The sequence below is a fragment of the Siniperca chuatsi genome, linkage group LG7, assembly GCF_020085105.1.
Source record: "Siniperca chuatsi isolate FFG_IHB_CAS linkage group LG7, ASM2008510v1, whole genome shotgun sequence".
Lineage (NCBI taxonomy): Eukaryota > Metazoa > Chordata > Actinopteri > Centrarchiformes > Sinipercidae > Siniperca > Siniperca chuatsi.
In genome coordinates this window covers 12333585-12349180 of record NC_058048.1, presented here as the reverse complement: position 1 = coordinate 12349180, position 15596 = coordinate 12333585, and the positions used below count along the sequence as shown (strand labels likewise).

General features: G+C 38.5%; 1 protein-coding gene across 1 annotated transcript; it reads left to right on the top strand.

Annotated features, from left to right (window-relative positions):
* Positions 1-3963: 3963 nt before the first annotated feature.
* Positions 3964-15383, top strand: LOC122879361 (acetylcholinesterase-like). Its single transcript, XM_044203371.1, has 11 exons — positions 3964-4031; positions 5232-5374; positions 6583-6891; positions 9181-9415; positions 9771-9903; positions 10009-10160; positions 11122-11308; positions 11884-12194; positions 13575-13784; positions 13879-14036; positions 14573-15383. Exons 3-11 carry the CDS (start codon positions 6591-6593, stop codon positions 14665-14667), a joined length of 1782 nt encoding a protein of 593 aa, XP_044059306.1. The 5' UTR covers positions 3964-4031; positions 5232-5374; positions 6583-6590; the 3' UTR covers positions 14668-15383.
* Positions 15384-15596: the final 213 nt, after the last annotated feature.

Below are 15596 nucleotides of genomic sequence, written 5' to 3'. Positions count from 1 at the left end.
TGAGCCATACAATGAAGTTGTGGGAAAGAATAGTGGAAGCTAGGCTAAGGGCAGAGGTGAGCATTTGTGAGCAGCAATATGGTTTCAGGCCTAGAAAGAGTACAACAGATGCAGTATTTGCTTTGAGGATGCTGATGGAGAAGTACAGAGAAGGTCATAGAGAGTTGCATTGTGTCTTCGGAGATTTAGAGAAAGCGTATGACAGGGTGCCGAGAGTGGAGCTGTGGTATTGTATGAGGAAGTCTGGAGTAGCAGAGAAGTATGTTAGAGTGGTACAGGACATGTATGAGAGCTGTAAGACCGTGGTGAGGTGTGCTGTAGGTGTGACAGAGGAGTTCAAGGTGGAGGTGGGTCTGTATCAAGGATCGGCTCTGAGCCCCTTCTTGTTTGCTCTGGTGATGGACAGGCTGACAGATGAGGTTAGACAGGAATCTCCATGGACTATGATGTTTGTGGATGACATTGTGATTTGTAGTGAGAGCAGGGAGCAGGTGAAGGAAAATCTAGAGAGATGGAAAACAGAGGAATGAAGCTTAGCCGCAGTAAGACAGAATATATGTGTGTCAATGAGAGGGACCCAGGTGTAACGGTGAGGTTACAGGGAGCAGAGGTGAAGAAGGTGCAGGACTTTAAGTACTTAAGGTCAGCAGTTCAGAGCAATGGAGACTGTGGAAAAGAGGTGAAGAGGTGAGTGCAAGCAGGTTGGAACGGGTGGAGAAAAGTGTCAGGTGTGTTGTGTGATAAAAGAGTATCAGCAAGAATGAAAGGAAAGGTGTTCAAGACGGTGGTAAGACCAGCGATGTTGTACAGCTTAGAGACAGTGGCACTGAAGAAAAGACAAGAGGCAGAGCTGGAGGTAGCAGAGCTTAAGATGTTGAGGTTCTCGTCTTGAGGTTCTGACGAGGATGGACAGGATCAGGAATGAGTACATCAGAGGGACAGCTCATGTTAGATGTTTCTGAGATAAAGTCAGAGAGGCCAGATTGAGGTGGTTTGGACATGTTCAGAGGAGAGACTGTGAATATATTGGTAGAAGGTTGCTGAGGTTGGAGCTGTCAGGCAGGAGGTCTAGAGGAAGACCAAAGAGGAGATTTATGGATGTAGTTAGAGAGGATGTGAAGTTAATTGGTGTGAGTGAAGAGGATGCAGAGGACAGGGTTAGATGGAGGCACATGATTCGCTGTGGCGACAGCTGAAAGGAAAAGAAGATCTTGTATAGTTTCTAATTTATTCTATTATTGTTATTGTGTATATACTCTTAATTCATCTTTTATTTTAAGTTTTGCTATTTATCTTTACTTATATCTGGGGGGTGTTGTGCTGCTGTAACATCCGCATTTCCCCTCTGGGGGATCAGTAAAGGATTATCTTATCATATCAATTAACTTAAAAATGAATCTGCAATCTGTTAGTTAGTAATGAGTGCTGCTGGAAAATAGAAAAGTATTTTATTTTAATTGTGTGTTGCATTGTGGGGATGTGAGTCACCAATTACCACCCTGCCTGATACAAAATGGCATGCTGTTTATTTTTATTTTTTTTATAGTGCAAGTCAGTGATTTTCAAATGCTTTGAGTAACACCATGAGTACACTGGACAACTTTCAATGATGTCTTTCACTTGTCCGTCTCATATCCTGTTGATAGAAACACATGCAGTCCCCACCAGTCATGTAATGGCTCGTGCTTCTCTCATGTATTCATGTGTGCAACTTTGGCCTGCAGATTAATTTTAGGCATCAAGTCTTGATGTTCATTCTGACACCAGTACTGTAGTTGAATGGATTTAGTTTAGATACTGCTAGAGGTTTAAACAAGGTGTTAGCAATGTTTTTGGATGCATGTACTGTACAGGTCAGTATCCTGGGCCCAGCCACTTGCTGGCTTATATTGGTTATCTTGGTTTATGTGCCATACATTCATGCCATCTTCCCAGTGTTTTGTTCCCTATTTTCTTGGATTATACCCGATGTCCCTTCCAGCTATACTTGTCGGCCACCAAAAAGGGGAAAAAATATATACATAGTATAGACCACTCTATCCCACTTGACCATGTCTCCATTCCACACTCCTTTTACTGAGTTATCTACTTAGAGTGGTGTGTTCTGGAACCTGTTAACCAGCTGTCTCACATTCATTAGCCCTTTCCATCTGTTTCCCAGACCAGCAGCTTTTAAGTAACGTCCCCCAATCCAACCCCACCATCTCTGTCTCTATCTATCTCTGTTCTACCAATTAGGGATGTGGTGGTGGTGGTAGGGAGGTTGTGGTGGTGCTGATTAAGGAAGTCAAGGAATTCCTGTCCTACAATTTAGACATTCCATAATGAGTAGACTTTCCTGTTTCCAAAGATTATTGCTGTCATTGCTAATCAAGAAGTCTATCTTGATAAACACAGTTCAACAAACATCCAAGATGGTTCCTTTTCATGATGTGAATACTTTATTTGCTCGTATGGTGCAAATTTTTTTTAAATGATTATACTGCAATAACATTTTAAACTCTGCCTTCTTATTCTTGCATTATTGTCCAGCACTGTTTCTTGAAATTTACTGTACACTTTTTGTGTGTGTAGATATATCAATGATGCTCGAGTACAAGATTTAAGTACCTCAAAAAGCTCTAGCTTCAAATAATTGCATACCCTTACATGTAGATGCACACACACACACACACACACTTTTGTACTTCTATCTGTGTGATGACCATCATTGACATAATACAGTCCCAAGCCCCTTACACTAACCTTAACATCACAACTAAAAGCCTAACCTTAACCTTTACCCTAACCATGACCCAATTCTAACCCAACTGTTAAAACCAAGTCTTCAAACGGCCCAAAAGTCCTTCCTATGTAGCAACTACAAGTGTACATACACACACACACACACACACACACACACACACACACACACACACACACACACACTCAAATAAAATAAACAAGAGCATAGCATAACATAACCTAAACCAATATCCTTCTCTGTAACACCATGATTGGATATTTACTATCTCATTGCTTCAAGCTTAAGCACAAAACATGAATCAAATGTTTTTTTTTTTCTTTCTCTTTTTTTTTTTTTTTTTTTTACTGCTTATCCCTGCCTTCATAACAGCAGATTGGCATTAAAAGGGCATGGGTGAAATTAACTTGTCTGAGTGTCTGTGTGTGTGTGTGTGTGTGTGTGTGTGTGTGTGTGTGTTTGGGGGTTGCATTCCAGTCCCAAGCCTATTTTGATGATGTTGGAATGAGAGACAGAAACCATTCTCTATCAAATGCCTGTCATTTCATCCTTTAACCGCCTAATCCCTGATGGTGTGTGGTTATGGTGCTGTCTTGCTTCTCAAACAAACTGTTTGCTGACTCTCTCTCTATATCTTTCTGTCTCTCTTCCTACCTCTGTCTGTGCATTTAACCATCCCTCCTACTGAGCTGTACACGTCTCTAAAGAGCTGGACCTCCCATGGCTCTCATTCTCTTGGGTTGATGTCCACTGTTACAGCTGGCTGGTATGTTGAAAGACAGAGAGACAGTGCGAGAGAGACTGACAGACTGAGAGACAGAAAAAGAAAACAAATCATTGCATAAGATATAGGGATAAATTGTCCCATGGTTTGACGTTATTACTTAAAGGAAATGTAGTACTCTATTACCAGGGAATGGGGATTTCTTTGCAGGAGGAAAGTTTGAAGGTTTTTGAAGCAAAATCTGTGAAAAATCAACATCAAAAATGCTATTTACTCTTATTTTTGTTGATCTTTAATATTAGTTAGTTTACATGATCATATATTTTATAAAATACCAAAAATAAAAACATGATTATTTCTTTTAAAACTATACCGTCCTTGAGGATAAAGTCACAATGCCACAATTTCAATCATACAGAATAATTTGATCTTTTCTTTTTCAGTATGCCATCTTACCAGTTTTAAAATGTATATGAATGATTCTTTTTTTTAACAGAGTGCAGCAACATCATTGTATGTGCCTGAACTGAGGTTAATTTTGGAAGGAGAATCCATCACGTGCAGGTATTTGATTTCTTTTTTTTTTTTGGATTTTAGATGGTTTGAGATGCAAGAGCATAGCTCTGTGATGTTTAGTAATCAGAGTAATCTTCATCCTTTGATACTTCACTTGATACTTCACATGTTGAATGATTTTGCATACTTTACTTCTTCATTGTAAGACAGTGTAGTCCCTCATTCGTCCAGGAGTGTTCTATCGTAGAAAAGGTTTCAGTCATAGTCATCTGGACACTGTTTTCAGAATCAAGACGTTTGGCTCCCATCCGGAAGTCATTCTCACTGTGTGAATGACTTCCGGATGGGAGCCAAACGTCTTGATTCTGAAAACAGTGTCCAGATGACTACGACTGAAACCTTTTCTGCGATTTACTTCTTCATTGAAATACATTTCAAGAATATTTTGCAACATAGTTTACATGACCTGTAAACTGCAGTTATTGTAAAAATGTAATTGGAGAAGCTGCAGTATGAACAGTTGTTGCAGTTATATTACTACATTAACTGGCACATTGCTATGATAGTTGTGGTAACTTTTTAGTTTTGGACAAGGTGGCATTAGATATGACAGCCATCTGCACACATACAGACAGATGAAAACAGACACACAAGCACAAACACGCAAAAAATCTTTTCTTGGTAAATGCGTGTAGATTTAAGTGAGAAATCAAGGTTAATCTAGATCTCAATTGCTGGACTTCAGCAGTGGTGGAGAAAGTATTCAGATCATGTACTTAAATAAAAGTACCAATACCACACTGTAAAAAATACTCCATTACAAGTAAAAGTCCTGCATTGAAAATGTTACTGAAGTAAAAGTATAATCAGGAAAATGTATTTAAATTAAAAGTCCTGAATACAGAACATCCCTTGTGACAGTTACTATAATATTGTACTTTGTACTCCACTACATTTATCTGACAACTATAGTTATTCACTTTTCAGAGTAAGATTTCACATCAAAAATATGATGTATAAAATACAATGGATTATTAAAGATTGAACCAGATGTTCCCAAGGTTCAGTGCATGGTTTTATTAAGGTAATTAGAGTAAGTGTAAAGTTTTGCTCAAATGTTAATTCTTTACTTTTATATCATTTTCACTATTATTATTATTATTATTATTATTATTATTATTATTATTATTGTTATTGCGATCAATATTATCGTTGTTGTTGTTGTTGTTATTGCTGTGGTCGTAGTAGTAGTTGCAACAGTTGTAGTTGTGGGTGGCGGACAGGGCCAGCCCAGCATACGCTGGACAGAGGGATTCTATCCACGCCTTCTTCATCCCATCAATGCTGTGTCCTCATCCAATCCAGCCAGACACAAACTGCAAACTGACAAGGTAAGACGTCATTAATGCTTTTTCTTAAATTGGTATTGGTAGATTTACTATTAGGATATCTTTTTTTTTAAGTCGTTTGTATGAATCTCTGAGTGAGCGCGTCCCTCACCAGTGCGTGCGTCTCCTTATTAAATCCAGCTGTGCGCGGCTTTTACTCTGGAAGCTTGCTATTTGTTCAGTTTGTGTCCTTTGAAAGTAAAGCAGCTCCACGAGTCAGCTGCGGCGGCAGTCAATTGCGTCTTCATATTCACTAACGGCCTTATTTTTTTCAAAATATTTGGGGATTATAATGAGACGCCTCTGAAGTGATACACTTGCCGCGGGAATGAGTCTCTCTCTCTCTCTCTCTCTCTCTCTCTCTCTCTCTCTCACACACACACACACACACACACATACACCAGCTGCTCTGTAGCATTCCATTGTATTGTTTGACTAACTAGACCTTTGATCCACACTTAGCCAAAGGCTGGGTTGAATGCAGAAAACCAGTGCCAGTTGGTTTACTGCATGGCCCAAATGGAAATATTAAACATCTGTAATAATGTTTAATATTTTGCTGTTGTTTGCTATTGCTTTTGTCTCTTATAGAGTGGCAAATGCATGCATGCTGGTATTTTCCACAACAGCCTGAATTCTCCTGAGTCTAATTATACAGCATATAAACTTGGACCATACCTTGTACAGTAAAAGTCATTAATCTAACCCTAACCCTGGTCCCTGATCCTTGAACACAACTCCATGAACCCTAAACAAAGGACATGATTGCTGTATACATTTGTACTAAACTTAATTCTTCTTAGAAGGCACCCTACACTGACTTGGGTCAAAATAAATATCAATAAATCTTATTCATATCAGTGGTTATAAAAGCGCTTAAATTCTTCACTCAAGTAAAATTCATACCACCATGTATAAATAGAAAGTGAAGTACAGAAGTACAACAGAAAGTAAACATATAGGTCTATAAGTATTTGCAGCTAGCTAAAGGGAATTAAAGATGTTACACTACACCACACTACTGTATCGACAAAGCTTGAAAATGCAAAACGAAAGTGTACAAAAATGATAAACATGGCATGTGTGGTGTGCTGGCATACTCAGTTATTATATTATACGTTATTTAATGTAATATTTCAATAGGCTACATTTTTGAATATATAAAGATTAATAATAAAGTGTTTGTGTGTGCACTCTTTTTCTCTCCCCAGGATTTTCCATGGCGACAGTCTCTCTGTGTACACATCTTACCCTTCTTTTTCTGTTTCTTCATTTCCTGACTGCATCACCTGCCACCCAAGATGACCTTTTAATCAATACTAAGCATGGGAAAGTTCAAGGGAAGTTGCTTTCAGTGCCGGGTGGTGAAGTTAGAGCATTTCTTGGAATTCCTTATGGAAAACCACCTCTGGGAAAACTGAGATTCAGAGCTCCGGAGCCAGTAGAGGGATGGGAGCGGGTGAGAGATGCCACCAAATTCCCAAATTCCTGCTACCAGATGCCGGACACAGTCTTTCCAGGTAGGATACATGTTTACACAGATGGACGCAATGCATACATGTACTGTATACTGTGCTGTGTACATGTACTGTGAATTATTCAAGTTGGTGTTAAATCCTTGCCAAAAAGACGTCTGTTAAATAAAACACGTGCCTTAAATGTCAGCTATTACTCGACTCACTAGGACCATACGGAGCCCCTGAGGTCCCAAAGTTTATTATTTTTTTGTGCAAACAAAATGTTATCTTGTGCACACGAGTTATTGTTATATGCGAACAATATCCATTTGTTCTACACACAAGTTACTATCTTGGGGGTAATAGAATATAATTTACTATAAATGAATATGGAAAAAATATAACAAGAAAGCTTTCTTGCATTTGTAGGGTAGGTATCAGAGGAGGAGTCTTGTCACGGTACTTAATCGTTACTCACTTGATATTGAGGAATGACCACCTGCGGGTTATAGTTTTTTACTATTGGTGTCAACTAATAGTACAGCAGCATTTCTTGCACCATTTGAATGGTTAGAAAAAGCCAAAATGCTGAGGTTTGAGCAGGAAACCATTTGGCAGGCCATTAGGATTTTATCAGACTCTTCCCATGCGTTGAACTCTCACTATGAGCTAATGAAATGCGGTAAGAGGTAAAGTACAGAATCCACGGTAATTACAAACATGAATCTGTCCCAGTAGCAATTAAACTTTCATAAAATTGGGGGATTTACAAGAGAAAAAAATATAGAAAAGAATAGATTGAGTGGATGGCATGATATCCTGGCTTAGTCCCTTTTTAGAATAATTCAAGCTCTGAAAACCTTGGATACTAAACATCCTACGATGCAACTTGATAGCGTCTGTTTGTTACGCCTAGTCCCCTACCCAAGAGTTGGATTGGGGCTGGATCAAAAATGTTATTGTCCCATTTAAAAACCAGTGATGAAGGCAGTTTTAATCACCATTTATCCTGTCTGTCATAAATTAAGTGCTGGATGTCCCAAAACCTTATCCAGCTAAATGAAAGTAAATCTGAAATAATTGACTTTGGTCCCCTAAAGTCCATTGTGATGTTTACAGAAACATCTTGGATCCCTGTCTTCAAATGTCAAACCCTTATCCAGAAACCTGGGTGTGATATTTGACAGTGAACTTTCATTTGAAAAAATCAAATTACAAATGTTGTTTGATCATGTTTTCATCAATTAAGGAGCATCTCAAAGATCATGTTTTTTCTCTCTTGGCCTGATCTCGAGAAGGTCATTCTTGCTTTTATTTCTTCTCGGTTAGACTATTGTAATTCATTGTAAAAAAACATCTCGTGCCTCAGCTGCTCGGCTTTTAACAAGCACTACAAGGCATTACCATATCAGACCTGTTTTAGCTTCTCTCATTGGTCACCAGTTAGTTTTAGAATTGCTTTTAAGATTTTACTGATCACCTTTAAAGCACTTCATGGGTCAACTCCTAGCTACATTGCTGAATTGCTGCTCCCCTATGAGCCAGGGCGTAGCCTCAGATCCTTGGGCAGGGCTCTGCTGGCTGTTCTTGAGTTACGGCTCAAAACTAAAGGTGAATGGGCTTTTGCAGTCTGGAACTCATGCTGAATCAGTGACATCTTTAAAAACACTTCACAAAACTTATCTTTTCAAAAAAGCATTTTATAAATTAGTGCTCTGTTTTTTTTTGCCAATATATCATATTTGTTTTATTATTAGTAATTATCTTTATTGTTGGGGTTTTGTTTTGTTTTGTTTTGTTTTATTTTATTTAATTTCATTTCATTTCATTGTATTGCTGTATTTTTAAATTCCTTATTGGCTGATTCAACCATGTAAAGCACTTTGTAACTTTGATTTAAAAAAATGCTGTATAAATGAAGTTTATTATTATTAGTATTAGTAGTAGTAGTAGTAGTAGCAGTATTCTAGTTGTCATGGACACATAGCTATTTATAAACACAGCCACCTGTCAGGGGTTGTTTGGAAGCCAGCTATGACCAGTGCCAGACAGTACAGAGGAAACGCCCAAAACATACTCCAAATATAGATATGACATCACAAATAGATATGGATAGAACCCATTGCTGTGAGACTGCTGTTTCTGCTTTGGACACAGCTGTGCTCATTAAGAGGAAAACAAACCAGTAATTTATTATTTACTTACTGTTTATTACCTGCAATAAAGTGTCATAAGGAAGTTGAACCTAAATGTATGATCTCACAAAGGAACAGAGATGAGAGTATCTATACCTATCTACTGCAGTCCCAATCAGTCTCTTTTGATGTTGATTAATATGATCATTTCTTCCAGGGTTCAAAGGTGCAGAGATGTGGAACCCAAACACTCCTCTGAGTGAGGACTGTCTGTACCTAAACGTCTGGTCCCCACGTTTCAATAAAACCCAGCCTCAGAACTCAGCACTGGCTCCTGTCCTTGTCTGGATCTATGGAGGCGGGTTCACTGCAGGAACGTCCTCTCTGGACATTTATGATGGTCGCCTCTTAAGTAAATCTGAAGGTGCTGTTGTGGTATCAATGAATTACAGGTAAGAAGTAAACTGAAACTATAAAATGCAAAAAAAAAAATAAAATAAATAATAATAATAATGAGTGGACATAGTTACTGTATGGAACTGGAAACTCCTTGACATACCTGCCACTGGATTCTTTCCCACATTGGAAGTTGTGTAAGGTTGTCAAAAAATGGTAGCTGGTGTGGGTGCATTAAGCAGAGCAAAGGAATATACAAACAGGAAAGTCATTATCACTATGCGCTACCCTTCTCTTTACTCATTTAGATTACTGCAGAATCTATGAGAGTAAGTGAATGTGGAATTTATCTTCAGTTAAAATGTTGTCAACATTCTCAACTTTCCTCATTCTTGAGCTCATTTTTGACAGACTCGGACCTTTTGGTTTCCTGTCTCTTCCTGACATCAAAAACATCCGGGGCAATGCAGGCCTGCTGGACCAGCGCTTGGCCCTCAACTGGGTAGCCAATAATATCGCTGCTTTTGGAGGTGATTCTTCCAAGGTAAAAAGCTTTTGTCTTCTATCCTAAAATCAGATAACAAGATTTGTTTAAATTTGAACAAACAATAAAACAAGCTGTTGGCTTGTGATTTGCTGTTGTTGCCAGGTGACTTTGTTTGGGGAAAGCGCCGGATCAGCATCTGTAGGTTTCCACCTGCTCTCCCCAGGCAGCCATGGTCTTTTTCAAAGAGCCGTGATGCAGAGTGGCTCTCCTAATGCACCCTGGGCCACAATCAGCCAGACTGAGGCCTGGCACAGGTAGCGTGTTTTAATACAGTCATTAATTAATTGTATTAATTTAATTGTTCATCTTTTCACTCCCGCCGTCACTCATATGATGTTCGGACATACTTACAGTGGTGTGAAAAAGTGTTTGCCCCCTTCCTGATTTCTTACTTTTTTGCTTGTTTGTCACACTTAAATGTTTCAGATCATCAAATAAATTTAAATATTAGTCAAAGATAACACAAGTAAACACCAAATGCAGTTTTTAAATGAAGGTTGTTATTATTAACAACTGCACTCAAGTGTTTGCAATAACTTGCAATGAGTCTTTTACAGCGCTGTGGAGGAATTTTGAGAAAATACTCTGTGGACAAAAATTGAACTTTTCAAGATGAGTGGGCCAAAATTCCACAGCGCTCTAAAAGACTCATTGCAAGTTATCACAAATGCTTGATTGCAGTTGTTGCTGCTAAGGGTGGCCCAACCAGTTATTAGGTTTCGGGGGCAATCACTTTTTCACACAGGGCCATGTAGGTTTGGATTTTGTTTTCCCTTAATAATAACAACCTTCATTTAAAAACTGCATTTTGTGTTTACGTGTATTATCTTTAACTAATATTTAAATTTGTTTGATGATCTGAAACATTTAAGTGTGACAAACATGCAAAAAAATAAGAAATCAGGAAGGGGGCAAACACTTTTTCACACCACTGTATTTACTGTCTCATGGATTGTTTGAAGCTGCAACATGCAATCTTTGACATTAAAGTAACACTAAATTAATAGGATACATGCTCAGTCATGATCAGTTAGTGTTCAAATTTCATTAACACAAATGGGGACAGTTATTTAATGTATTTCTTTTCAGTGCTCCAATGAGAAAAAACAGAAAAAAAGAATCCCCACTCATCTTTTTAAAATTTGTCTCCTTCTCCCTCACATTCCTCCTCATTCTTTCTGTCACCGATTGCCTTGCCTCTACGTCAACATCCAGATCAATGAAGCTGGCAAAGTTACTGGGGTGCCCCACGTCTCATCCAGCTCATCTGGAAGCATGTCTACAGCAGGCTGATCCTGGGAAAATCACATTGAAGCAATATGATGTTCTCACACAGACTACAATCTTAGCCTTAATCTTTGTCCCTCATGTTGATGGAGACTTCCTTCCAGATACAGTTGAAGTAGGTGTGCATGTGCGTGCATGTGCACGTGTGTGTGTTTCATGTTCTTATATCCCAGTGGGGACTTTAACCTGAAGTGAAACAAACGTGTGTATGTGTATGTAGGTGGGTGGGTATGTGGAGACATCATTAGGTGTGAATGTGCCTATTGCATATGAACCATGTTTTTTTTTGTGTGTTTTATAAATAAGTTTTAGTGTGTTTTCACTATCTTACCTCAACTGGCTGATATAGCAAATGTCACCCAAAGCAATTTTTTATTTTTTTTTTAGATTTAGATTTAAATTTCCCTGTTGCCACACTTTGAAACCTTTCACACATGGAAATACACACTGAAGTTCAGTTGACTTAATATTTATATCTTGTAACCTGGCTACAAGTAGACGTCTAACAAACTCTTACCTTAACCAACTGTATCTTGGTTTCAGCCTACGTTCAAAACTAAGCTGACTGGGTAATCATTGTAGTGTTATTTGGTGTTATTATCTTGTACTTTACAATATTATCAATTTTATTTACATCTTTAATTTGAAAAACATCTTGCATCAAAAACACTTCATTGTTTTTTCCTGCAGATGTTGCTGAGTACTGGTAACCTCCCAAAGAAAGAGGTGCTGTTTGGTATAAACAAAGACGAAGGGACCTACTTTCTAATGTATGGAGTGCCTGGATTTAACATCACGGGTCAGAGTCTCATCACCAGGAATGAGTTCCTGAATGGAGTGGCCCTTGAAATGGCAGATGCAGATGATGTCACAAGAGAAGCAGCCATTTTCCAGTACACTGATTGGACAGATGAGAACAACAAGATTAAAAATCGTGACTCGCTGGGTACTTTGGTTGGAGACCATCTGTTCGTTTGTCCTGTGCTAGAGTTCGCTCACAGGTAAAGAGCAATTCTGAATTTAAATGATGTGCTCTGACTTATGGTCATAAGGAATGACTGCAAAAGTTGATGGTTAAAATCCCAGAATTGTACAGAGAAGGAATGTTTTGGTTTTCTTAACTAGGAGGCAAGGTAAAACAAACAAGGTTTGCCAATAAAGGTAGTGTGTTACGGTAATAAAAGTAATACTAAGGGATAATAAGTTTTATCTGCAACCTACCGTTTAGACCAAAATGACAATGCAATTGCATTTAAACTTGTGTTCATTGTAATCACAGTGTGTCCCTGACCACCTCTGGAGGTGGTTTGGTCGACCAGATCACAATCCGTCCTCAATGCCTCTTTGGTGCATTTACACCTGTACTTTCATGTGGTCAAGCACTGTCCGATTGCAATCCGATCACCCAAAACACATTTTAGTGCCAGGTGTAAAGGGGGTCACAGAGACAGGAGGATAGAAGAAAAAGCATCTTTCCTCAGGCCATCAGGATGTTGAACTAACTGACCTCTGTCTATCCTCGGCCTTGTCTGGCACATCTTCAGTGAATCCTTTAACTGCCCTGCACATTGCATATTTATACTTGTGACATACCAGTATGTACATTTATTTTTTTGTATCCACTTTTTAAATTTTTTTATTTTTTATCTTTTATCTAATCCTCATTTTTCACACTAGTCTTTTAGCGTGACCTTAGGAGCAAGCCACATTGCAGTTCACATTCACGTATTACTTGTGCATGTGACAAATCTTGGAATTCTTGGATTCTGGTTTTAGGTAACAGTGAGGCAGTAAAATACAATCCAGGAAGTCCAGTTTGAGTAGTCCATGAGTATCAGGGCGTATCAGACACCAAAACACTGCACAGTGGTTTATAATATTATGCAATCATTTTATCTTTCATCATGATGAGAAGAAAGCAAAAAAAAAGAAATATGACGTTGACTATATAAAGTAATCTACCAGAAATGCTCACTTGCATTTGTATTTGATTGGCCAATGCAGGGCCTTTCAGGATAATGCTGCAATGTGTTGCCACAAAAGTTGAGCCATGTCTTTGTTGCTAGATGACCCTGCAGGGGTTTTTTTTGTTTTGTTTTGTTTTTTGCCAGAGCCCTTTGAATTGGCACCCTCACTGCATCAGTGCTGTACTCCTAGTCAAATGGCTGAGAGGGGTGTATTTTTCGATGCATTGTCTGTCTGAACGCAACCTAACTGTCCTATCCAACTGGATGGTTTGGGTCACCAACATCCTAGAAGATAGGACAAACAGTCGATTCTCATTTCTTATGGTTGTTACATATGTTTGTGTTTTATTTTCTCTAATTAACCTGACCTAGTGCAGTGCAAAAATAGTTCAATATTTTATTTCTTTCTCCCAGGTACTCGCAACGTGGTGGTAAGACTTTCCTTTATTTATTTGACCACCGGTCGTCCATCAATCCTTGGCCAGCATGGATGGGCGTTATGCACGGCTATGAGATAGAATTTGTCTTTGGGATGCCTCTGAATGCATCCCTGGGATACACGAAGAATGAAGTGGACATGACCAAGAAGTTCATGAAACACTGGGCCAACTTTGCCCAGACAGGGTATGTATAATCAGATAGACAATCGGTCACTCAAGCTGTGCGAGGACCCCCATGACACTGTTGCATCGTCTTGATTGGCTTTTGTTTTTGTCAGGAATCCAAGCATTGATGGAGCTAACTGGCCTGTGTTCACTCATGAACAGCAGGAGTATGTCACTCTGAACCATAACCGCCCAGAACAAAAGAGTATGATGAGCGCTAAAGTGTGTCACCTCTGGAACAAATTAATGCCAAAAATACAGAAAGTCTCAGGTTAGACACACACACACACACACATTTATCTATCCATCAATCTATCTGCCTCACACACACACACACACACACACACACACACACACACACACACAGAACTCTATATAGTTATCTGTAGTAGGAGGCATTGCGTCAGAGACGTCAGGGAGGCGTTCTGCCTTGTTTAGCCTGTGGAGGAGATTTGTATCCTGGCTTGCTCCCTCTCTGCTTCACAACAGTTCTGGAGGGCTGAGTGGGTGGAGAAGAGGGTCAGTCATCACTTCACTGAACACTGATCACACGATCACACACAGGGTGAACAACACTCACACACCTCTCCACGGAGGTCATTATTCACACACACACACACACACACACACACACACACACACACACACACTGCAATGCACATTTGCACATGTAGAATTTTGAAAGTGACAGGAAAAGATGAAAAACAATACATACCGTACATATACGCACAAATCAGCTTAGATTACACACTCCTTTTGTGAAATGTTACAAAATAAAAGTCTCTATGTCTGCCTCTTTCTCCACAGATGATCTGCTGTCTTGTATTAAAGCAAATGGGATTGTACACCACTGCAATTACCTGTTCCTCCTCATTTTATTGGTTTTAACTTTAACCTATTGATAGAGTGAAGAGAGGGCTGTTTCATACAGACATATACAACAGTTTAAAAATATTGGACAGAAAGAATTAACAAAACTTGGTCTTTGCTATTATTGTAAACATTTTATGTGATTACTGAATATTTATATTTTCAAAGAAATTGATTTTTACTACGTGTGTGCGCGCTTTGGTTACAGAAATGCTACACTTCAATATTTTATTTTATGTGTATTTAAGGAACATAAGGTCAACCAAATACACCATTGGCAAAGAAAACCTCCTGTTTGTTGCAACTGTTACTACAATAACCAGCATTGACAGTGATTACGTCATTCATAGATGCAGCTGCTCACATGTAATGGTAGTTACGTGCTCTTCAGCTCAGCTCTGAACAATATTTTTGGATGCTAAAATTCAAACTGTCATGATGGAGCAAGCAGTTTTCCTTTTGCAGGTACTGGTACTGCACAACAACCAAATAGTGACTTCTGTTATGACATGGGAATTATATTTCTGAAAGTTCAGCTACCGTTTTTTCATATGTTTATATCAGTCTTAACTATGCATATAAATGCTGTTTACAGTAATTAATTGAAATGTGTGATACACTCAAACATTTCAATCAAATGTATTGGAGAAATCTGAGATTAGTTTGTGAATATAATGCAGTTAAATCCAAACTGTCAGATTTTGGAATTTCCCTTACACAAATAAATTTTAAACCTGTAGAAAATGTACTATTTCCTAATTGTTTTAATTTCTCATGTCATTACTATTTCATCATAAAAGCAATCAGGGATGCTCTGGATTTGTATTGATGTATTGTCTATTGTATTGATCAGTAAAGACCATGTAATGATCATTAAAGATGTGGATATACGGTTGATTAACAGTGGTATATTCTTTAAATCAATAAAGTGATTTTTTTTTGTATTATGTTGACTGATTTT